The sequence below is a fragment of the Neopelma chrysocephalum genome, unplaced genomic scaffold (assembly GCF_003984885.1).
Source record: "Neopelma chrysocephalum unplaced genomic scaffold, ASM398488v2 Primary Assembly neopelma1_24, whole genome shotgun sequence".
Classification (NCBI taxonomy): Eukaryota; Metazoa; Chordata; class Aves; order Passeriformes; family Pipridae; genus Neopelma; species Neopelma chrysocephalum.
In genome coordinates this window covers 8277282-8302648 of record NW_020897693.1, presented here as the reverse complement: position 1 = coordinate 8302648, position 25367 = coordinate 8277282, and the positions used below count along the sequence as shown (strand labels likewise).

Below are 25367 nucleotides of genomic sequence, written 5' to 3'. Positions count from 1 at the left end.
ACCTTTGAGAGAGAAAAGTAAAATGCAGTCAGAAAACTGCTTAGATGTGGATGCAGCATTCCATGCGGTGTGGTACAGGGCAAGGGCTCCTTTACAACGGGAGGCTGGCAGCAGCCATCATCAGGCATTAGAACAAAAAAGCAAGTGGCAGAAGCTGGCAGTCTGACTGTGGGAGAATCCAAATACTTTGTGTTTGGAAAATGAGTGCAAGCCGCTGCACGCTTGAGGATCAAGCAATAAGCTTCCAGTTTCTGGGGATGACTGAGGAGCTCTCAATAAGGAATACTAGCAAAGGAATATCTCACAGGAGCCAGCGTGGGAAGAGAAGACGGTGAATACAATTGTTTAAGGGTTGCAGGAACTCCAGGAACTGTATGGATTGTAATAGTTCAGTATCCCAGACCTTTTCCTGTGGAAAATATTTCATGATTTCCTTTCTAAGCAACTCAGAAGTATGAGCTTGCTTTCTTGGCCAAAGAAGGGGCTTGGTTTTTAGTGCGTAAATGATCACCCTTCCAAAGGGAGCCTCCCTTAAACAGAGAAGTGTGGAAATTGGCAATGGTGGCGGTGGATTGAGGGTGTGGTATTTGGAGAACAGAAGGCAGATCGTATTTGGAAAATAAAGTGGTAAAGTCACCCCGGAGGAGAAAGCTTTTAGTGCTGTTTGTGGAATGGTTTTGCAGAAAACCTCTATATGAGCAGGGGCAAAGAAAGCCCAAAAATTGAAGCAGGAAGACCAAGAAATCCTCAGTAATGTCAACCATTGACAGTGCTCAGCGTAAAGGCTTTGAGAGCTGGCTCTTAGGCCTTCATGAGATCAGGATTTTACTTCTGCAGTAGTACAGTAGGACAAAACGTTTAATCTGAAGAAATAAGAATAAATTTAATTATCGATGTATGTGATGTCATTCTCAAACTGATCTAGATGCTCTTCTCTTTCACTTCTTTCTGGCAAAGGCCGTTCTGTGTTGGCATTCATCACACCTAATAGGGTTGTAAAAGTCATGTGTTTGTTTAAAAGCCTTAGGAGAAGGGGAACATAATAGTAATTGCTTATGAAACTTTAAAATGTTGAAAAAAAGGATACTGTAGGTTCTATTACTATGCATTTGCTCAGTAAATAATAAACACAGGTTTATTTTTACAGCTGTTTAAGTTTCTGATTTTTATGCAGTTACAGTATTAAAATGCCTGGGGAGCCTGCTACAGGATGGGTTTTCTTACTGAATGCTGATAATGAAGCAATTCACATAAGGGTTTTATAAGCTTCTGACAGAATTAAGTAAAGCTTGAGGTTAGCTCGAGTCTGACTGACTTGAGGTCTTGTCATGTCACAACTTTGTTGAATTATCCAGTTACTTCTTTTTCCCCTGTAGTATATATATGTTCGGTTTATGGGTTTTGAAGGGTATTTTGTGTAATAGATAGAAATAGATAGATGTTGAAATAGATCATATAGAAGGATATCCAAAATCTTTACTGTTTTGGATATCCTGCAGTGGCCGAGAAATAGTCTTTTTCTGTCTCCAATGTTTTAAACTCCAAACAGGAACCCTGGGACACTGAACAAGATTCTTAACTGACAGAAATAATTGCAACTCTGAAGGCAAATGAACTCTGTTGATTAAAACGAAGTAGAAGACTTGCTCAATTTTTATTTTTAATGATTACTGTTATCCATATTAAATATTTTGGTAGGACTATTTCATTGACTCAAGAAACCCCCAAGAAAATCCTCTGTGGCAAGTAGATACTTGTTTATGTGCTTGAAGTTGTGTGAGATTATTCTAACTCACACTAAGTGACAGTCCTTTCCCCTTTTTAATGTATTTTGCAAAAGGTCATTTTTTTCGTTCTGAAATATTAGTATTCTGTTCCTTCCTTATATTCCCATTACTTCTATGTATCTCCTTATGTGGTTATTTTCCAGTCTTTTCTTTCCCCTTGCATTTTTTTAACTCCATTGTTCAACTGTATTAATTAGCTCATCCATAATTGTTTTCAATACTTACGTGTATAGTTTGGAGCTGGTTGTGTGCACAGGAGGTTGGTTTTGGTTAAGACCTCTGCCATTGAGGAGATAACAGCTGTACAGTAGCAAATCTACAAAATAGTTACTGATTAGATACCTTTTTTCTGATATATTGCATTATCTCAAGCTGGCATAAACTTACTAAAGCATTCCTTGTGTGTTCCTGTTGGACCTGTATAACATGACTTTTTTCAGGAAGCCATAAAATGGATAAGAGAGGCAAGGGAAACTGTAACAGGAGTATTAAGATAAGGAACTTTCAGCAAGGCCAAAATTACACTGGAGAGCGTAGAGATAAAGAAAACAATAGCAGTTGTGCTACATAGCACCTGGTAATGCTGAACATTTTCAGACTGATTAAGAAATGTTTGTTTATATTTCAAGGGTTTGTCATCAGAAGCGAAAGACAGGGTTTCCTGCTATTATTTGCGTTTCATGATTGTATGTTAGGCACTTCCCTTTGAGATGCTCCTACCTGGCATCTGAGAAAATTAGAAAAACCGATGTCCACGAAGATTAGGTCAGATCAGGCAGAATAGTGGTATTTTTTAAGCTGACAGTTTTAAAGAAAGAAAAGATTAGGAGAAGGCTGAGAAGGGGGGGGGGAAGATGAAGCATTTCATTCCAGAAGCATCCTTAACAAAGGAAATAAACACTTTTCAAGTAGACTAGCAAAGAGAGCAAAAAATGCTGTATTCCCTTTTCTCCTTTCTAGCAGTGGTATAATGTTTCTTTACACATGTATATTACCAGACAGAAAACAATAAGGAAAGTGAAACCATCACACAGATACATTTCTCCTTCTCTTTATCCCTAAATGGGGTCTGCCAAACCACTATTAAATGAGAGAAATATGGTGAAATCCTAAAGCTGATACAAATGCCTATAAAACTATTACTTACCTGGGTTTCCAGAACTTTAAACCGTTTTTCTTGTTCTTTCAACCCACTAAAATATTTAGACAAATTATCCACCCTGTGGAAACAAAGCAGAACGCTTTGAGCAAAAAGGAAAGGCTTCAGAAGGAATCGTGAAACACAAACCCTGTGTAACTTACTAGAGCCATGGCTCCTCACTGCATTCTGTGCTGCTCAGACATCCCAGAGCCCCCTAAAAGTTTTGTCCTTTTGAAATGTTCCCGGAAGTATTTATTGGACAGAGCAGCATCTCTGGAACACTCTCATGCACCTGTTGCTCAGGGACTCATAAACTGACGCAGATCACAGCAGCCCTTCAGCTTCTGGTGAGGGCCACTTAGCCCCAGCTGCCGTGGAAGTCAAGGGCAGCAGAAAGGAGCCTTCTGTCTCTTCAGCCACTCATGTGGCTCTCCCACCTGTACCAAATGGAAACTGATCCTGGTGTGAGAACTGAGGCCACAATATTTTCTATCTACACAGGAGAGGTAAGCAACCTAAAATTTACACAAGATTTCATTTTTGGGAACTGGCATTTTTTCATGCAGTCCAAAGGAATTGTGTAGGGAACTTCCATATAGTGCCTCCAAATCATGGAATTATCCACATGCTTTCTGCATCCTTCACCTCTTCTCCCATCATTCTTTATTCTTAGCCTCTGATTCCCCATAGGCTTGGCAAATCCCTCTCCGGTTTCTCCTAGCTACTTATTTCAAAGTTTCCCTCTAAGAGGTTATGTTCCAATCACATCTATGTGAAAAACCTGCTGCTGGGTGGGTCTAATGCATTTTGAGATTGGTTCAGTGCGAAGTTCAAAGAATCACTTTCTGAGGGTTTCATAAGATTTCAAAAAAACACTGCTACCACCTAAGAGCAAAGATGAAAAGCCATGGGTTTGGTGGTGTTCATCTGAATCTTTTCTAGTCTTTCTGGCTCTGCTATACCTGAAATACTGTGAAGCTGGACAGATTCTCACTTTTCCCCTACAAGCAGTAAGCTCACCTACAATGTACCATCTTTAAAGCACTCTGGCTTTGAAGCTAGAAAAGGATATAATAGTGCCCTTTGTTTGAAAGCAATTACACACATATTTGTTGCTTTGTCTGAACAATTAAGCTCTCACTCCTGGGGTTTGTCAGTGATCTGCTTATGAGAATAAAGCTTAAACCAATATAATAATTCTAAATTATTATGAATTAAGGGTCCATGTAAATTAGAGGGAGAAGAGTACGTAAGGACACTATTTTGGTCTCCAGCTATTCTATGAGTTAGATGGAGGTTTGTTTCGAAAGAAAGCAGACAGCACAAGACAATTTCCATGGAACTTTCTTCTTATGGTAGCTTTCACACCCACTATACCTCTATTTGAAGTCAGTTTTATTATAAGAGGAAACCGTGGAACAGGTATTAAAAACTTCTTTGAAGAGTGCTCTGCTGTCTGGCTTTCAGTATTGCCTTAGATGTTTCTGTTTCCCCTGTGTATAACTACTTTGTGTCTCATTGAAAGGTTTAAACCTCTGAATACTAACTTAGGACTTTAGCATACTAAACCAATTTAAGTGATATTCTTAGTGGGGAGATATTTTATAGAAGTACGTAAATGGAGACTCAGTCATGCCATAAAGCCATAAATATTTGTTCTTCTGCATCTGTGGGCTGGGGTTAATTCAAGGTATCTTAAACTTCTATTCAAAAGTCTAAGCCATCAAAAAGTCTCATTCCTGTGTTTCATTCCTACAGGGGATTTGCAGCATAGCAAACCAGCTGTTTTTCCACCATTTCTTCATGAATAAAATTTTCATTAAACTTGACTGCAGATTTGGCTGGAACTTACAGGTCTATAATTGTACATACTTTGAGAGTGACAAAAACTCTTCTAATATTGTAGTGATGCTGGTCTCTCACATTTTTTCATGGACTGTGTATTTCCTAAGTGCATTCCAGTTGGACCATTCATATAACCTTTACAAGCACTTCAATGTTGATCTCAGTCAAAGTGGGACTTGCAAGTTACACTTACTGTAGGTCAGAATAACATACTTATTAGATGTGGCCTTCAGCCTTTCTTCATTGCTTTCTTTCTTTTCTTGTTCAAGGTTTACAAGATAATGTTCCTTTTGTACCAGCTCCCATGTTATGATTTTTTGATCTAGGCTCAATGGAAGATCTCTTTCTGTAGGACAAAATAAATTAAAAGTTATATTTAACTCCCTTTTCTCTTATACTAGTAGTGAAAGGCTGATGTGCTAAAGGACAGTGAAGTCTTACCATTGCAGACCCTTTGTAATTGCAGGAATCATGTTATGAAAATGAAGTAAAGTATTTCGTACCTTTTTCTTGTGATGGCAAGCTGTAAACCTTTTTGCAGTTAGATATGACTCCTGAATTTTCTAGAGAACAGCATTAACCAATTTTTGGGTTTCATTTAAACTCATTTACAACCTTAATGGACTTAATATTTTAGCCCCAAAGTATTCAATGAGCAGAGCTTAAAGTGCATCTGAACATAATCATCTAAGCTTCTTCACTAGAGCAATTATAAGTGGGAAGGACAAACTGTGAATAAATCCCCCTGCCTTGAAATAGAAAGCCTGGTGTTGTTGCTGTCAAGTGTCCAAGCCAACAAGAGACCTCAACTTCACACGTGTTTTGAACGGAACACAAACACATCTTCCTAGAGACTGGTAAAAGGGCACACTTGCTGCATGCTCCAAACACTGCTGAATCTATAGCCTGAGTGGTCAGGTTCTTGCTTTCTTAGGAGAAAAAAGAATTCTTTTCTTTGAAGAATCTTCAGCAGCACGCTTTGCTAGCCAGGAGGAGTGTGTCTGAGAGGGAGCTTAGTGAGGGGGCTATGAATTGGTCTAGTCTGAGAACAGTTCTGCTCCAAAGCCCATCATCACCCTGTGCATGAGAAGTAAATAGGCTTATTATGAGACACTACCAAGTTTGCCATCATGATAGAAAGCCCCTTCTGTATTTACCTGAACATCATCTGCTCTTTTAATTATAACTTTTAAGCCACCACCATTTCTCTAAGAGTGCTTGTTCTCTTTCTGTGTCTCTGTATTGGGTAATTCCACTGATCCTAGTAGATTTTTAGACCTGGTATTTGTTTATAGGGTTACCCATAATTAATAATGATTAAAATTCAGGAGCAAGTGAAATAACTATTCATGAAACCTATCAAATTGCTTTATTTTCAGAAATCAAATCCCTTTAACCTGTTTTATATCGTAATAACTATGATGCATAAAGAAATGCATCGTGGGAAACTGTTTATGTTATAAACCTTAATTTTTCATTTGTCATCTCCTGGCACTCTTTGTTAAATTGTGACTCTTGGCTTTGGGAAATCTGCCTTGCTCTTCTGTTTTGCCTATGAACCATGTCTTAGGAGAGTGTCAGGGTCTCCAGTTGCCAGATGTTTGTTAGCAACTCACCTAGATGGTTTTTTTTATGTTCCATTTTGTTGAAGAGTCTTCTGAGAACCAGAGTTATGTGATTAATAATGATAAATGGTGGTGCTAAGGCAGGGCGGCCATGATATTCCACAATCAGATTGTAGCGCTGAACTTTCCAGAAGATGTCTGTATTGCCCTGAACTACTTGAAAAGTATAACTGTAATTGGAAGGGAAAATAAAAGTATATAACTGTTTTTACCACAACAAGATAAAGATTATTATTACAAATTTTAGTCCCATATTTACTTTAAAAAAGGAACACAAGCACAGCAAGTAGTGTTAATTTCATCTAAAGTTTGTGCAAATTCTTAGGTATTAAAATAATTGCAGTTGCAGTCTTCAGATGTTAAAAGATACATTTGTTTTAGTTTGGTCTTCAGGTTTTTTTAAAGAAAGGTAATTCTATTTCACTCAGAAAAGAACAGCAAACATGCCACATCAGTCCTTCAACCAAATGAATCATTATTAGCCGTGTTGACAACAAGCATTTCCCTTATGTGCGGATCATCCACTGTTAAGTCTGCCAAGTTTATGGCTGCTTTGCACCTGCAGTCTTGTGCTGCAGCACAGCCAGGGACCCAGATGCTTCTATGCATGTTTAATTGAAGTTTTAGCAGTCAAAGAGGCTTCTTTTCTTCTTATCTTCAATGTGGCTAGAGTGAGGATGATGAGAACTTAAGAGCTATATGATCACAGAATTCTGCCTATCAATCCCCAAATAATGTTCATCAGGAAAATTGCAAGTGTATTCCTAAATAAGTAGCCAACAGCAATGTAGTAAATGTGGGCATTCACTTAAACCTTTGCAGCCTCTGTCTTGATACTTGGTGAAATCACTCTTACCTGAACATTGCAATCAGGAGATTCATAAGGAGAACATTTGTGACTAGTAGGAAGATGACCAGCAGAAGTATGACGAGCCAGTTGGCATAGCTATTAGGACACGATGGTGTATTTTCCTGCAGAATCTGCAGTGGATTGAATGTGCAGTTCCTGGGATATGTTCGTGATGCTGCAAAGAAAGATAGAGAAATAAAAGAATAGTTTTGAAAAATCCTACTGCCACATGTTTCTTAGTGTGGGGACAAAAGCATTGCATTTTGGTGACCAAGATCTCTGATTTTCAACAAAGAATGGCAAGAATTACAAATTGTTCCTGAGGTTTGAAGTAATGCATTTCATAGCTATTTCAGTGCAAATAAAAACTGAATTAACATCTCTAAAGATGTCTTTCTTTAAGAACTAGTGACATGGATAGATGTGTATATTTAGTACCTTTACTGTTAAAATAAAAATAAAAATGAAGGACAGTGATGATATTGATTACTAAAATGAGATTTAATATTGGCTGCATATGAGCACTAGCACGATTTTTTCTGAATATTTTGCAATCATTAAAAGCTTAAACCAAATATTGTGGTAGTATTTTTGTACTGCCCTTTTTGACTACTAGCAGGACCATAAATACGAGAATCTCTTTACCCCAACAGGGCAGTTCTTTGACTGCTTGAGCTACAGAACTTTCTTGCAGTTGAAAGGTCATTTGTGTGCACTAACATCGAATGTCTTTAATTTTGTGAAAATGTAATCATGTTGTGTACATGAAGAGACATTGCTTTATCGTGCAAGACATTTGCAACCCTAGGACAGTGCAGTCCTCCACAACTTAGCTGCTCCTTTAGTGGCAAGATGGCTGTCATAGATGGCTTTTTTAGTAGCATTCATCAGAAAGGGGATTGTATTGAACAGGCTGGATCCTTTTTAGACTAGTTTTGAGTTCTCAATGTCAACTTGAGTTTGTGTTCCCCTCAACGCTTGTGTCTTCGCAGTCCTTATGCTAGTATGTGCATTAGAGGAGAAAACTCAGTAAAACTGGGAATAGGGTTCCTCGTTGTAAATTTAAACTGCTTTCAGTATCTGAGCTTGCAGTCAAGGCTGGGAAGAACATCTGGTTCTACTGCATCAGACTAGGGACTTACTGCTGTAGTCTGTCTCCAGCTATGAATTAAATCCACAAATTTGGAGTAGCATAATGATATTGACTTTTTCATTCTCCATTTTTTCACTACTAATTCTTTTTGCAGCTGCCACAGATAACCCCAGGTCATACTCGTTAGAGCATGCAGTTATATCAAAGCTCACCACAGCTGGAACTGCTTTCACCTTATACTTATCTACACTGAATTTCATTTGATGATTTAACACTCATGAGGCTCCTCTACATCTCTTAGGAGTCAGTTTTCATCTTTACTACCCAGTGATGTAGTTTTGTCAGCAAATTTTGTTCTCCTCATTACCCATCTCCTTTTCCATATGTTTCATAAAGATGTTAAACAGAATAAGCCCCAGAGGGTCCCAGGACAAATTACTCCCTTCAGGAAGTTGCCCATACAATTGATTATTTTTTTCTCTGTTTCTTTTAGCCAGTTATCTATCCAGGTGAAAACACCATTTGGAGTTTCAATGGAGAGAAACACACATTTCTAGGGAATGCTACATATGACCTTTTTCCAAATGAAGTGAATCCTATTCCAGAAATATTTGTCTCTCCAATTACCTTAATGGAAATAAGAGTGACTGATTGTGCTATGCATGCTTACACCATGGGCATTTAAAACTGAGATGAAGCATACCCCTGCTCTCTTGTCTCACTCAGACTTTTTTGGCTTTTCTGAGACATGTTTTTTCTTATTAAGCAGAGTGAACATGAAAGAATGCTTACCAGTTAGCTTTTGTATATGGGATTTTTTTTTGTTCCATTTATATTACTCTGTGTGAATCCTACTTCATTATTGCCACTGACATTTAGCACTGTTATTCTGGCTAAATGCTGTGGTGTTACTTCAGACTTCTTTGGGAGATGACCTATTAACGTATTTCACCTGCTTGCCTATCAGAAATGTTGCCTTTGAACTTTTATGTCTAATTATTTCTGTGTCTTGCGATTATTTTTATGTTGTTTTGTTTGCAATGTTGCACATAAGCAATTACTACCATTATTTGATTTGGGCAGCTTTATCTCCAGAGTAAATAAATGCTCTAGAGGAATATTTATTCTAAAATATAATGTTTGCTTATGAGCAGAGCAGTACTGTTTTAAAACTGTCATGTTAAACTACTGCCAAAATGTATAGAGGTGCTATTATTTCAGTTTACACAGGGTTATCTGGGTCTAGGTATACTGAATGGAAATGGATCAAAGTGAAAGAAGGCGTGCCAGCCTTTAAAACTGCAAATCCTTGTGTGAACATTTCAGAGACCTTGTCTAAATAGGGCCTGCCCTTATGCTCTATTATACTTCCACAATGCACACTATCTCTTTGCAAATATACTATTTATGTTATAGTAATGTGAAAACTTTTTCCTGTAGGACAAAGACTAAAAAAAAAGTAAAATAAAATAAAAGGAGACAATACTTGGAAGGAATTTCATACTCTAATCAGAAGTGGGCATTAAGAAAAGCCTAGTTAGGGGGACAGAAATTTCCTTACTGTCTATTTCATCCAGTGGAATCTGGCCAAATATCTGAAGGTAGGGCCGATAAAGCACCCTTCTGAATATCCATTCCACTCGGCTGTCATCGGGATGAAGTAGAGCTTGAGTTGTCACACCGTAGGCAATGAGCCACACACTCAAGAAGAACAGAAAGAAGAAAACATCCTTCATCTAAAAAATAGAGGGGGTGGAGAGAAAAGGAGCAGTGACTGTGATACCATAGTCAAAGAACAGTAGTCTTTCTGTATGAATATGGTCCAAATAATTCTGTTTCTTTACAACCTTGTTTAGGTTAAAGGAGGTGGAATATGATACAGTTCCAGGCACAGAATTCCTTTCCTGACCTTGCTGTTTTCATATTGTTCTTGGCCTGTAATAAGCATTTTTCTTTGATAGCTCATTTAGATAAAGGCATGTTTTAAACTAAAACCTTGCTTTCCAATCATCTAACATTTCAAAATGAAACACGTTTTATCTTTTAAGTCAATCTCACTGTATCTTTAAATGCATATTTTCTGTGAGATATCTCAGCACTATGGACTCCTTTACTGTCAATTACAAGGGTTCTGCTGCAGCAGAGAATCCCGGTAACAGTCAGCACTCATTGATGAATACTGAACCACTGAGAGAGCAGACAGTGAAGTCTGCAAGGATCAGGTTGCTTCTGTCTTCAGTTTTCAAGCTAAGTGATGCATCTAAAGGATCGTTTTCAGGTCTTCCTGCTTTTAAATATTGTGTTTCTTTACAGGAGCAGAAGTAATTGAATCCTAGAACACTTACTTAGAAAAAAAAATCTAATATGCATTTCAAGTGCAATAATTTTTCCCTGTGGAAGACGAACACTTCATCCTCTTCCCATCTAATCTGACAGAGTTCATTAGGGACTGTAGATTCATTTCAATTAGATTATTGGATTGTACAGTAACCCAAAAGCATAGGCATTTCAGACCTCCAGGACGTTACTTGGAGTTCTAATAAGAAGCAGGGTCTCCAAACCAGGCAAGACAGTCTCTCTGACTTTCATCAATCTCTTTTGTTTTCTGGATGATTTAAAATTTAGCAATGCTGCATGACTGTAATTGTGCCATAGTGATGTGAGAGCAGTAGCAGGTATGGAAGTATTTTTTTCCAGCCTGCACTCTCTCTGGGAACGGGCATTCTTCTGGTGTTGTTCTATCATTTTAAAAGTTAACAGACCTGTTTCAGTGATTCCGTGGCAAGGTTATAAAGAAGAAAAACTGTAAGAGACCATCTTGGATTGCATCTCTGTTTAAGTAAAGGAAATGATCTTGCTTGAACCCCCTTGATGAACCTTTAAAGAAAGTTTCCTCTACTGAAGTAACTCTCACTGTTCTTTCATTTGACATTAAGGTTCAACATTGAACTACCAAAGCTAAGGCATTGTGTTAGCTTGGATGGGGGGAATATGAAAGGTCTCACGTTGTGGTTTTGTCTAGGCTGCTGTTTATGTTCTTATTTGGATCTTCTCAATCCGTGTGATATGTTGCATGACTTCAGATGCCAGCAAAGTAGACATGTCAATGTACTTGTTCAAAGCCCTGGTTTAGCTTGGTATGCAGCAAAGGAAGGGTTAGGATCTGACTTGTTCCCTTACAATGTGAACACCATACAAAAGTATGCTGTAAGCTGGATAATGATCAAGAGTAAATATTTATTTGCCATTTACCCTTTTGCTACTTCAACCAAATGTCATGTTAGAGTTCCAGTTATTGCATTTGTAGATAAATCCAACAGCTTGCTAGTTATGTTTATTCAATGTATAGGCTTGTTTAAACTGTAGAGCTTTTACTGAGTTCTGCTGTGAGTCACAAATCAAATATTTGTAACTCTATAATAGCACTTACAATTAGATGAACTCTATATTAATCAGTTAGCATGAGCTAATTGACCTTGAGGATTAACTTGCCTAAATAAAAAGCTACTTCAACATAGCAACGCATACCCAAATGCAGTAGCTGTACTCCCAATGTCTCTTTTCCTGCAGAGTGGTAATAAATAAAAATATTCTATCAACATCTTCCAAGATATGCTTACCAAATACTAGTATGTTTTCATTGTAACTTGGACCTAAAAACTACAAGTAAAAATAATTCCTGTGGCAAATTTGTAACTATCCTTTTTCGTGGATTTTTTTTCGCTCTTGTTGCAAAAAACATGATCTGTTTCCTGAGGAGGAGCAGAGTCGATCAGTGGAAGACCCGCCCTTCTGTGCATGACCTGTCATCTGTCTGAGGTCTTTCCTCTGGGTGCAGACAGCTTAGGAAATAGGAGGAAGACCAGTAAGTCAAGGATTCTCTATTCTTTGTTTGCCAGAGCTGAGTATAAATTATTAGGTAAGGTACAAGGATTAGTAAATTTGGACCAATTTATTACACTACAGAGCTCTTCAGAGGGATCTATTTCAAACATTGTATCTAATCTCAGGGTAATATGCAAAATAACAAGCCTTAAAAATAAAGATAGATTATAAACTGATTTCCTTTATAAAGAGAAGATTTCCTACTTCTTAGAAGGCATGGGTATTTATCTGAGAGAGACTGCACTCTTACCATCCTTTCCACAATTATGATCTTCGGTCCAAGTTGTTTGTGAATTGCAAAAATGTGTATAAGCCTAAGTGTAAACACCATAAAATCAATGGCAAGTATTGTACGGCCGGCTTGGAAAGTTGAGTTCAGCATCCTGCAGAACACATGAAATGAAATATCAGATCTCTGCAAACACTGCTGAGAAGTATTTTCTCAAATACAACACTTATGTTCAGGGCACAGCCTACTTAGGAAAAGGCAAGCGCTTTGGGGCTGTGGTCCCGTAAGCCTGTGAGAGGAGCCTGCCATAATGTCTGTACATTGATGAGAAATAGCCAAAAGATGGAGGAACACTGTTTTCTCTCTCTTGGCTTGAATGAGGTTTATTAAAAAATAAAACAAAAACCTTACAGCTTGAGTAAAAGCAATTTCCAAAACCAACCAAACAAACAAAGCAGGGCTTTTCAGTACATGTATTTGAATATATCAATTTGTCTTTTTGTGGTCTCTGGAGTAATTTCTATGATTTCAACAGAATTTTAGAGGCTCTTATTGCAGAAACATGTCTCAAAGTTTGTAAGAATAAATGTCACAGCCTGTCCTCTTGTGCATGAGACTCTGCTGTCAGCTGATGTACATAGCCCTTGCTACTGATGCTGACCACATCACATGGAACAAATACATACCTGCAGGTTACCCCAATTATGAAAAGAAAGATCGTCACCATATCACATTTATTCCAGTTATCCTCCACATACAGTTTAAATTTTTTCATTAAATTTGTGTCTTCATCCGTATAGAAACTCTGAAACAGAGAAATAATCATTGTTATTGACCTATTTCATTGTAAGCTTTAACATAATACCTGTTTCCTTTTTCTCTTTCATTATGAAAAACAAAACCAAATTCCTAGTGTAATAAGGAAAAACAAAGCTTGAAAACATAAGCTCAGTTTACCATCCTAAAGCACAGAAGCTGGACAAAAGAGAAAAAAATATTTTTATTCTTGTCATAATAGTCTTCAGAATTTTTGAGTCCTGATTTAAGATTTTTACAGAAGAAACTCTTTACTGTAAGGGTGGCGAGGCACTGGAATAGGTTACTCAGGGAGGTTGTGGTTGCTCCAGCCCTGGAAATGTTCAAGGCCAGTTTGGACGGGGGTTTGAGCAGTCTGGTCTAGTGGAAGGTGTCCCTGCTCATGGCAGGACGTTTTGGAACTAGATGATCTTTAAGGTCACTTCCAACCAAAACCATTCTATGATTAAGTCAGCATTCGAGCTGTTAAACAATACAACAACTTCCAGGCAAAGCTCAACTTCTAGACATTGCTATCTAAACAGCATGAACAGATTTGCATTTGTGTACTGAAATTGTCAGTAAGGGCATATTTGATTATCTAGACAAGGAGTTGGATTTCTTAATTGGGTTTTAGCCTGGCAGTCTTCATGTTTTACAGGTTTATAATGAAATGTTCTTTGTTCCAGATATTTTCCATGTCCTCCTCTGGTCATTGCCTTGCTGCACAATTTCAGATAAATTGTAATACACTGGGATCCCCTTCCCTGTTCCTTTTGCCTAAATAATGAACACCTATTGGTTCTTCCAGAGTGAATGATTGCAACTGCTTTTTTCTGTCTAAAGAGAAGAGCTTTATGCACTCACAGTTGGCAACACACTAGCAGCATTGTTAACACAATATTTCAGTTGTTAAACTGAGGACACTCCAAAACCAGTAATGGGAGAGTAATGGAGAAGAGGTTTTGAGGGTTGGTGGGTTTGGTTTTTTGGTTTTTTAAAGAAAAGCAAACCCAGAAGCGATTTGCTAATGTTTTGCATTGAGAAGTATTTTAGGAAAAACACAAATAACCTGAATCCATTTATTTGGGTTTTTAAAACAGACCCCAGTGATGAAGAATCTCTTAAAAGGATGTAGAGTTGTCTGCTATGTTACCAGGTGTAGAACATAACTTCCAATTTACATGGTTTGTGGTGGGAGGACCCACCTAGTTCTGGGGAGTGAAATCAGAAAGCAACTTTACAAAGTGAAGAATATCTGAATGTTGGCAGCCCACTTGACTTGGCTACAGCTGGAGTAGGATAGAAAAACAGAGATGGAGCTATAGGTTTATGTGGTGGAGGAAGAGCTTGCTCTGGGAGAGAGGTGAGATGTTTTGGATAAGGTAAGTTCTATATTGTTCACCTGTGTAAAACACTTGAAATCTTCAAGCTTGTACATCTATACAGATTGCAGGTCTATTGAAAAAAATGTTGCAAGTTCTAATGTGTTATTTCTAAGATGATGTAGGTCACTTACCTGTCGGATCTCTTCCAAGACAAGGGTAAACACCCAGAAGTATAGTATAATTTCTTTAACAGATGGACCCTCAGGTGGAGGTGGTTTAAAGTCCAGTAAAAGGACATAAGTAAATAGAAACAGAAAAGCAAAGTACATTATAACATTCCCCATAAATACAGTTACAGGGGCACTCCAGAATTTTCTCCACCGGGTAAACATGAATGTTGCCCACGCTCTGTTTTCAGAAGAGTTCTGTTTTTCCAATTTAGCATTTCCTCTGCAAGTGGAAAAAAATATAGACTTGTGACAATTTCCTAAAATTAGTTCATGGGAATAGGCTCAATATTATTCTATATAAAGCTTCTTGTCACAGACAGATGCTGGGGGTTGAAAAGCTGAAGGCTGTAAAGTCAGAGCAATCACATTACCATAGCAAAAATATTTCAAATCAAAAAGAAGGTTTTGAAAAACAAAGTCACATCAGACTTAAATGCACATTCTTGTTATTTCAGCTTAGTTGTATTAATTTGATTTGTAACCTTGTGTTTCAGCATGTGCTGCTAACACTGCAAATACACAAGGAGAGGGGGAAGGGGGCTAATTACTCTTATCATCCTAAATAATAGGAAAGAAAAGAAAATGGCCAATGTAGTTTGTGAATCAGTTCTTAATTATTTTGACTCTAAAATTTTCTTGAAGTGTTTGCATGCAGAAGTTCTTGTTGTTGTGATTTTAAACTTTTGACCCCGTCTCAAAGTGCTGGATCATACTAAGCATGATCCAGGATCATACTAAGCATCTTGACTATCCTCGCTGGAGTCTGACAGAACTACTGAAGGAATACTTTGGTCTTTTGCACAACTGGCATCTTGCCCTTTATGATTAAATCAGAGTAAATTGCAAAAAAAAAAAAAAAAAGCAATGTAGAAGCCTTTTAGTAAAAAGAGTTGACCTCATAAATTATGTATTAAGGTAGTCTTTGAGTATTGTGGAATTACACAAGTATTTTGGTAACCAAAGGGAAATTTGACCTGTAGATCTACAGTTGTTTTGCTGTGTTTTGGAACATGAAGTGGTGTCTATGGGCAATGGAAATTATCTTGTACAGAAAATGCAAGTTCCCTGTATTTGATAGCAATTTGATCTTAGTGTGAGGATTTGTTTCCACATAAAATGCTCTCCTGTGTAAGCTAGGGATGTTATTGGATCTTTAATTTGCGATTCTGACTCTGAGAAGTGTCGTCTCCAACAAAGGATGTGCACACTAGGGTTCAATTTCACTTCACAGAAAATAAACAATGATTCTTCACTTCTTTTTAATTTCCTCTGACAGTCTTGCTAATTATTAAATACATTTGTTACAAGGAAAAAATTCTCCTCGCAGCTAATCTTTTCTATGTGCCTGGTTCTGTACTATCTCTCAATTTATGACATTATAAGATACATTCCCACGGTAACAGGCGAATATCATAAACAGATAATTGCAGTTTTGCTGTAAGATGCTGAAATAGATCTAGGAGGGAGAGATCCTCCTTGTTAAAATAAATTGTTAAGATAATAGCAGTTGGAACACACAATGTAATGACCAAACCATGCTGCACTCAAGATATGGGAGTGCTTTATGATATTGCTTACAAGTAGCTCCCAAGGGGCAGATGCTTTTACACCTATTTTATAGGTTAGGGAGGGAGAGAGAAGAACTAATGATTTTCTCCAATATACCAGCAGTTAAATGCCAGAAGTAAAAATAGAATCTAATAACTCTGACTTGGTCCAGGACTTCATACTGCAGATGATGCTTCCTCTTTCTATCATTGTTCACATACCTCTGAAGTTCTCTTTAAATTATGGAAAAGCTTAATACAAGTGGCTATTTAGCACTATTTAACCACTAAGAGGACTCTGTACCAATCAAAAGCTACTTATCCTGACTTAAGTCCTTGTGGTCTCCCAGGTTTTGGCAATGAGTGTATGTGTGGTAGAGGCATAGGGTGGGCTTCAGTTCTCAGTCACAAATCTATGAGTGGCCGGGAGCAACTGACAAAATCTTTGTGCCCAGTCACCCATTTGTGTGATGCTCCCTCTAACTCATAATGTTCCTCAGGGCTCATCTTCTAAAATATAAAGGAAGAGCACTAGAATGGTGAGAAGCCAACTCAATATAAAATTCCCCAGTACTGGTGTGTGGAAGTATGCCTTGGTGGGAAAGTCTGCAGTGATGCACTCAAATAATGTAAGATTTTGCTGAGAACCTTCTTTCTGCTCAGCTCAGTAATACGATAAATTCCTAAAATCCAATGTATACCAGCCACCTTGAGCTAAAGGGAATGTCAGGAAATGCTATTTGATTCCCAAGGTATTAAGTAGATCCCTTGTTCTGTAGAAATTACCTGCTCAGAACAAGTAAAGTGGTGTCTCGTTAAAGCAGTGCTATATCCCTGTTTATTTTTTATATTCCTTTCAGAGAGCAACAACAGCAGTCATCAGAGGGTACAGCACTTTCTGAGGAGTAGTGATTTTCTTGGTTCTTTAGTGGCTCCTTAGATCATTAACTGGTCACTAATCCACAAGAAGTGTCCTGTTTTGTGACTGTTGTCGTATGAGTTATCTTAACTAATGATTTTAAACTTACCTATCTTCTTCCTTGGAAAAAAACAGAGTCCTCTCTGTATCCCAACTGTCCAGCTCTCTTGATGGCTCTGGCTCATTCTTTGATGGTTTTTCCTCACTGTAAGGAAATAAACTCATTAGTTGAAAGATGCTGCTTAGTCATTTTTCACTGCTAAATTGGCATTAATACAGAACTGTTAGCATGTACTTATCTCGGACTTGCTCCACTGGGAAGCTAGCAAAAAATGCATAATCCTTACCTTTACAAATTCTGTTTATTTTTAAGGAGAAGGCTGAAGTCATCCACAAGATTCAGAGAAGTGATAATTGGCATGCATCACAAAAATGGAGCAGGATGCTCAGTTTCTTCAAATTACTTATGATTTGAGCAGAAATAAACCCCTCAGTCAGTCTTAGAAGACAATAGCCCAATTCTCCATTCCTAGTTACTCAATAGCAATTAAGAGACGAAATGCCAGAAGCAGTAGAGAACGTGTCAATTCTTGCATTTACAGGTAAAGGAGGCCATAAAATGGAAATTTTGAAAGGATTACTTTGATTATGAATCATAATTTAAACTTTTCCATGAAAACTTTGCCAAAATATCACATTAAATGAATTTGTGAATCTGGCAGCCAGTATGGCAAGGTCATCTTTAGTGATACTAGCAGAAAGAAAGTCTTAAGTCAGCAGTGCCAAACAAGTTTTTCTCCTGGTTTATGTGGTTTAACAGTTAATAAACGTATTTCATAATAACATGTCATTCCATAGTGCCAATTCTGATGATTTGTATATGATTCTATGAATGTTATGAGGTTTTCTTAAAGTTTCAGATCCTGGATTTTTATGACTATCTGAGCATCTTGGCTGCTCTTTCTTTATTTTCTAGTTTTTTGTTTGGTTGGTTTTTGTTGGTTTGTTTTTCGAGTTTTTTTGTGTATGTTTTTTTTTTTCAAGAAAACCTAAGATTCAGGTCATCTTCATTGTGACAAGAAGCTGAAAACTACAAGCTCCAGCGGTATGCCTGCAGAAGACTAATCTGAAAATCTTAATTGATTTAATGTCAGTCCTGTGTTTTTAAACTTGACTTATGGTTATCAAGGCTTGTGGCTGATAATACTGCCTTGTGATGTCTGTTTTCCTTGAAAAGATACAGAGGTTTGAACCAGGCATCTCCAAATCTAGAAGAAGCAGACAATGCTACACCTGGAGATATTCTAAACATTACTGTGTAGAATCCAGAGCTGACAGAATTCCAACAGGCTTTTCTGTGGACTGTGCAAAATAGAAATGATCTATATGAAACCGTGGCATTGATATTTTAAGTATGAGAACAGGCACTAACACAGGATGCACAAATCACTGAGTCCCCTAGAAAACTGATTTGGTTAATAGCAGTCCTTTTGACACTCTGAGGCAATATTACTGTCTTAATCACTTAGGTGAGAAATTTTGAGTCTGAATATTTTTTATGGTTTATTTTTCATCACTTACTTATCTCTTGTGTCCAAATAGTTATGTTTATACCTGAATGCTATTAAATTTGTGTAGATTAGGAAAGGACACCAGAACCCACAGATTAACTTCAGGATCTGTGTGCTTGTAGACATGTCTCCCCACCATATTTTTGTCAGGAAGGCCTGAAAGTCAAGAAAACAAGAGATGGCTTTAACACCAAAACCCCATACTTGCAGACGAAGTGCACCTATGTTCTGTGACACAATGAATGGTCTGGAAATCTTGAGAGCAGGCACACCTTCAGAGCAAACAGGCACTCTGCACGTCCTTCTGCAGATGTTGAGTATGCAAAGAGTTATTGAGACCAGTGGAAAAAACAGCAAGTCAAATGGAATTAAACAACATCTGTAGTACTAAAAAGTGCAAGTCAGGCACTGGGAACTAAAAGCACCATCACTCTTAATTTGGCTTCATGTATGTGGAGAGAATTCAGGTTGTGAGAGCAAAGCTGAATAGTAATTTGATTTAACTTTTTTTCTATGAGCTCTTTCTTGAATCTGAACAAGGAGTTACCTCACATCTTGGAGCAGCTTCATCATGCCCCAGGCAGATTTACAGTGCTTTTCTGATGCTTCTCTGTGAGCAAGGATGGAATAAAAAGCAAAAAGCACACAATAGATTAAAGGCTAAACCCTCTCAGCACACTGGTCTGTGGGCCAACTGGATGAAAGGGTGGGCAAAGGGGGAACTGTGTTACCTTGGCAAGGACATGGTATAATGTCCTCTTCATATGGTGCTAGGGAGAGAGGACAGTCCCTTCTCTGAAGAGTGGCTCTTAGGGGAATGCATTTCATAGTGTTGTTCAGTTGCTGTGCTATTCTCTTCTGTGTCCAACTTAAAGCCCCAGGGGTATATAAAACTTACCTGGACACCGTCATGTGCAAAGAAAGACTTTGCATCTGCTTCTGTAGCCAGCTGAAGGCAGGTGGTTTTGCTCCAGTACTGATTTTTCCTCACCAACAGAGCAAATGCTCTCTCCTCACTGTTGTGGTAGCATTCGCTAAACAGTTCTGTCAAATGAAGGAAACATAGACAAACAGATCTTGTAATTTAAAAGAAAAATTTAAAAAATAATGTATAGGCAAGAGGGCAATGTGTGTAGGACGCAGCACAGCAGCAGCAAACCCTGAGCACTGCCAGATGCTCCTTGCTATACCAGAGACTTCTGCAAGGCTGCAGTAATTGAAAAGAGCCTGAGAGAGCTAAGAGGAGGTGGGAGGGAGAGAGGAAGGATGCTGGACACAAGAATAACTCACCATGGCTTTATGAGTGTTTGTATATGTGTTGGGGCAGAGGGCAGATGAAACAGATTTGCCTTGGTGAAAAAAAATCACTGTAATTTTAAAATTACCACTTGTTACAGAAAAATTGAGTCAATCTCTCAGTACCTTCCTTTTACTTCTTTCTATCTGCATGCACTTTTCTCAGCATGGGGCCTCTGACAGGTTTGGGGTTTGGGTTTTGTGTGTTTTTTGTTGGTTTGGTTTGGTTTTTGTTGTTTTTAGTTTGTTTGTTTTGTTCTGCATTTTGGTTTCTGTTTTGATTTTTTCCTTTCTTCTTCGGAAAGCATAAGCAACTTCTTGGAAATATGTCAGTATTTGTTACAGTCTCTCCTCTGTAGCTGCTTCATGTGGAGCTTTAGGTAATATCAAGCAAAACTGTATCACTTGGGTGATCCGCTTACACTTTGAAGGATGAGTTGCCATGCTGTCTCCACTCTCCTGACTAAACAAAAGGAGCAGCTCAGCTTTGGCTTGTAGACAACAAATCCTTGGTTTTAAGACAGAGGTATTTGACATCAAATAATATTAGACTTGCTAGGGTGTTATGGCATAGTTGTTTCCAGAGAAACTGGTCCTGGAGCTTAGAAACTAGGATAAATAGTCCCAAAAAATCAATATTTTCTCATTTGACAAGATCGGGATTCTTGTGTCTGTTTCCTTCTATTGATTCACTTGATTATCTCAGTACCAAAGCCAGCCTACATCTCGTTACACTGGAAGGGCTGGAGAAAGGATCAAGTGCACTTAAAATAAGCCAATATACAGACATCTTTTGGAGTTGATGTAGTATTTATCACTCTTAAAGAAAGTTTGTTTCTATAATATTGACAGCATTATCTGGGCCAGAAACTAAAATTGAGGATCTGATCTAATACTTATCAAAGCCAAGGAGCAGATTCCTGGATTAGGCCCTATAATTCCATGACTAAATTACTTGAGTCCTGTGATTATATGAGAACCTGATTTTTAATTTTTGTAAATAATAATGGCCCTGTGACAAGAAGGGGAAATGTGATCTGTGTATAAATACTGTAGCAACGCCTGCATGAGCCTTCAGCTGCTTGATGTACAAGCTTCAAGGGAGAGGAACCTCTGCATTTGCTACAATGTGTGGCATATTTTAAAGCCCTCTGTTCACAGCAGGTCTACCCTCAGGTATGGGTTGAGCTGAAGTCAGGTCAGCAGAGAAGCTTGTGTGCAGACATCTGTTTCTAAACCAGGCAAAGAGGAAAGGGCTCAGCATTCCGGCATTGCAGATGCCTGGATGATTTACTGCTGTAGGGAGGGGCAGCTTGTCTGCTGCAAAACCAGTCTGAGCCTCACTGCAGTTTGCAGTGCAGTTAGCCCTCTTCTGGGTGAGGTAATCTCAAATTATTTTTAGCAGCAATGACAAAACCTTAAAACTTGTTGCTTTAGTGGCCCTTACAGAGCAAGCGTGATATAGCAGGAATACCAGGCTGCTGTGAGCCTGGAAGCATTTTGGTTATTCTACCTTCCACATCACTGTAACGCACCTTGTCCTAAGATCAGACACTTAAATATCAACGAGCAGCAGGAGAGTAATTTCTTCCATGCATCCCAGGGGCCAGTCTTGGTTCAATGATTTTTCCAAAATGATTGGGTTTTAAATCTTTCTGTGGTATCTGAATGTTTGGGACTGCCTGTGCTGCAAGGCTGTTAAATTATTCATGAGAGTTGACCTTTTACACCTCAAACAGTATTTTTTCACTTGCTTGCCTTCCAATGGCAGTTACTTCTTAAATTTTCTGTGCCATTCAAAAGGTGCCATTACTTACCAACAGCGAGCTGCTCATACTTGGCCTCTTTCATTATACAGGCTGCTTGGGTCTCCGTCTCCAGGCGGGACATCTCTTTAAGGATCTTGCAGGCTGCCAGAGCTGAAGCTACACCCTCCTGGCCCTGTAGAATTGAAAGGAGTGCTGCTGTCACCCTTCACTGGGGGGCATTTTTGAATGGGGGAGACTCCGCTAAGGAGCACATCTAACAACAACAAGAAATTCATGCATATCTCCCCTTCCAAGAAAAATTTTTGCTCAAATACAGATTTGAAAGTCCAGAATATTGATTGAAATGACAGTTTTGATGATTGAGAATTGAAACTCACATATTCTGGATGCCCTATCCCTAGCAGTGTTCAAGGCCAGGTCAAATGGGGCATTGAGCAAACTGGTCTAGTGGGAGGGCCCATGGCAGGGGGGTTGGCACTGGTTGATCTTTAAGGTCACTTTCTACCCAAAATGCTATGATTCTATATTGGTAGTTCTTGTGCCTTGTAAGGCTGGAGACTTCTGGGTCCAGGCCCTTACAGGGTCCTGATTTGGGGTAGCAGTCAAAGACTAGAAAGGAGAATAATATGCTATGGAAATAGAGCAACACAGTCTCACAGTGCTGAGATACCTCCAACGTGGCTGTGCTGAGACCCTGCATAAGGATGTAGGAGAAAGGAGGGAGCACAGCTGGCAGAGGCACAGCAGTGTCACAGAGCAGAGACGTGCCTTCTGGTCACAGGGCTCCACAAACAAGGTCCTGCAAGGTGCTGATGCACACGCACACACACTTGCAGCCTGAAGAGCTGTGCTGCAGTTTGTCCCTCCCCATGACTCCCCCCGTGCCAGATGCACTCCTCTAGAAGGTCAGAGATGGAGTCTGATAGCTGTCTCACTCTGTGGGGGCAGGGAGGCTCCCAGATGCAGGAGACAGGGCCTCGGTTGTGGCGGGTTGTAAAACAGCAGCCAATTATGCCAGCTTGAAGCTCAGCCTTCGAGAGCGTGATGCTGTTGTTTCCTACACATAGAGCACATAAGCTAAGGACGCTTCACTGCACCCTCTTCCCTCCCACCATGCTTGGACCCACTCAATTGACCCATTGTAGAAGGCACAAAACCTGCACCTGAGAGTGTTGAGTCACCAGGAGCAGGGAAGGGAGGGCTGACTGCCGCAGAGGTTCAGGCTGTGCTGATTTACACCTCCATCAGACCCCCTGGCCCCTGCTGCCACGAGCCATGCAGAGATGAAAAGCCCTATAAATGCTACCTCTTGGATTTTGGAAACAAACCTATCTGTCATCTGAGCTGCAAGGCTGAGCAAAAAAAACATCTCGTAAACTTGGAATACGTTAATATTTCACCTGGAGCAGCTACAGCTCAAAGCTTACCATAGCCCAGAAATAGTTTGCCATCTTGTGCCGGTTTTGAAGTACTGCCCATACAAACAAATCCCTCCAAGGATTTTCGCTTTTCTGGTTCATATCCAAGGGCCCAGGTAATCGCTTTGTATTCATTTTATCCTGAAATATGGTTTGTAGAAGTTAAAACGTGCTTTGCAGTCCATTCCATGCAAATGACATGATCTAAGCTGTTCGTGGCCTTGCCAGCTGCTTCTTCTTTTGATTTTTTTTTTCTTTTCTGTAGGACTAAGAGGTAATTAGCTCATTCTGTACTGAGTCAAAGGACCCTTGTGTCCCCATTACAACTCAATATGTGTGAGAACATTCTGGATGAAATGGTGACTCCACTGAAGCCGATGGTAAAATTCTCATTGACTTTATTAAGGCTGGGATTTCACCGCTGGTGTGTAATATCATACAAGACAAACCTATGATTAACTAATCTGAGCTTGCTTTCAATTATATTTGACTCTGCTTGACTGCCACAGAGGACGTGGTTTCAGAGAAAAGGGAACAAAAGGCATTTTATTTCAACAGAAATAAATCTCGCCAAGGCCCTGTACAGTGCAAGAGCAGAGTACGTCAATACCCCTTTTTAGTCATTCCTTTGAGAAACCTTTCACTCGCACAGGGAGCAGTTTAAGTAGAACGCTGCTTATTCCTTTAGCACTTGATAAAAAATTATCCAGAGGAAGTGTAGCCACTTAGGTCAAGTTCCGAGTTCTAAGTATTTTTTAAAACTGCCTTTATATTTATTGTGTTAATTAGAAGCAGCCAGAGTATATTTATTCTTAAGAAAACAAGTTTTTTGTGAGAATATAGTTTTTAATAATTTGAATTATGGAATTCTCTTCAAATTTATTTTAATGGCATTTTGGCGGGAGGTTGGGGGTGGGTTTCTTCAGTTCGTAGTGAGCTATTTAATAAATTGAATTGCCTTGAAAACCTTACAGGTGACAAAGATATCCTAAAAGTCTCACCTGTCTTCGTAACAACTAGTACCTAACTTGAAACAACATGCACAGTTTAGCAGCAGTGACACTGGTGTCCCAGTACTGTTGCCAATGATAATTGGATTGAGCCACTGTTGAGAAGCAGACATGGGAAGAAGCTTTTAAAGGAAAAAAGCTACTAGACAGTGTGATCTGATATCTGAATTGGGCCTTATTTACAGCACTTGGCTTTAGCTCACTTACTGCCAAATGCCAGAAAGGCAAGTGAGATTTTGGGGTAAATTTTTATTTCTGTAAAATTTGTAAATCTAGAGTCTGCTTAATGACTTCAGAGGTGTGGTCCCAAGTTGTCTGTCCTTGGGAATGAAGGAACTGTGACTAGATTTAAACTTAACTTTTCATACTACTAATTAATTTAGAGATTACAAAACAAAAGTGATTTAAGCTCTTTAGTGAGAATTTTTTTTAATAGTTTTTTGGTTAAACAGTTTTAAGATGGAATTAGAACTTGGTAAATAACAAATGGCTGAATTGTTTAGTTTGTCTAAAACTAAATCTTAATGAAATTTCTCTATATGTCTTTGTTTTGAAATCATGCATCCAAACTTACTCTAAATGCTTTTTCACGAACTGTGTTACTTAGGAGTTTTAATATTAAATATACTGTCAAAATGCAAAAATGATGTATCTATGGCACAGTTGTGGACTACAGACATTCCACAGATGTACCCATATCATCTTATCCTTGTCACATGGTGGCCAGCGTGCTTGCCAGGGCCACTTCACACAATCATTCTTACTTCTTGCTGTGTGTTATGTCACTCAATAACAAGATTATAATGATCTAAAGGTAAGTATCATATACTGCATGTTATTGAATATCCAGTCCACTCATACACAGTATAAAGCTGGGACTAGTTTCATGTATAAAGATTACCATTTTCAGACCTGGGATTGAAAATGTCCATTGCCTGCTTTTCTTTCTCCTAGAAAATACTGCCTTTCAAATACTTCTGCTTGAAGTTCTGTACGAGAAATGCAGACTATTTTCATGTCTAATAAAAA

At 38.7% G+C, this 25367-nt stretch overlaps 1 protein-coding gene across 1 annotated transcript in view; it reads right to left on the bottom strand.

Moving 5' to 3' along the window:
* Window positions 1–615: 615 nt before the first annotated feature.
* The window catches only part of TRPM5 (transient receptor potential cation channel subfamily M member 5), a 39287-nt gene continuing 14535 nt past the window's right edge, over window positions 616–25367 (bottom strand). The window contains exons 10-24 of the mRNA XM_027702015.1: window positions 23338–23469; window positions 21959–22082; window positions 19744–19889; window positions 18889–19001; window positions 17384–17479; window positions 14770–15028; window positions 13142–13260; window positions 12477–12609; window positions 9903–10077; window positions 7255–7423; window positions 6390–6568; window positions 4987–5119; window positions 2935–3007; window positions 2013–2103; window positions 616–984 (exon numbers count right to left, since the gene is read on the bottom strand). Coding sequence (XP_027557816.1) covers window positions 884–984; window positions 2013–2103; window positions 2935–3007; window positions 4987–5119; window positions 6390–6568; window positions 7255–7423; window positions 9903–10077; window positions 12477–12609; window positions 13142–13260; window positions 14770–15028; window positions 17384–17479; window positions 18889–19001; window positions 19744–19889; window positions 21959–22082; window positions 23338–23469 — 2043 coding nt within the window. The 3' untranslated portion in view covers window positions 616–883. The remainder of the gene's footprint in view (window positions 985–2012; window positions 2104–2934; window positions 3008–4986; window positions 5120–6389; window positions 6569–7254; window positions 7424–9902; window positions 10078–12476; window positions 12610–13141; window positions 13261–14769; window positions 15029–17383; window positions 17480–18888; window positions 19002–19743; window positions 19890–21958; window positions 22083–23337; window positions 23470–25367) is intronic.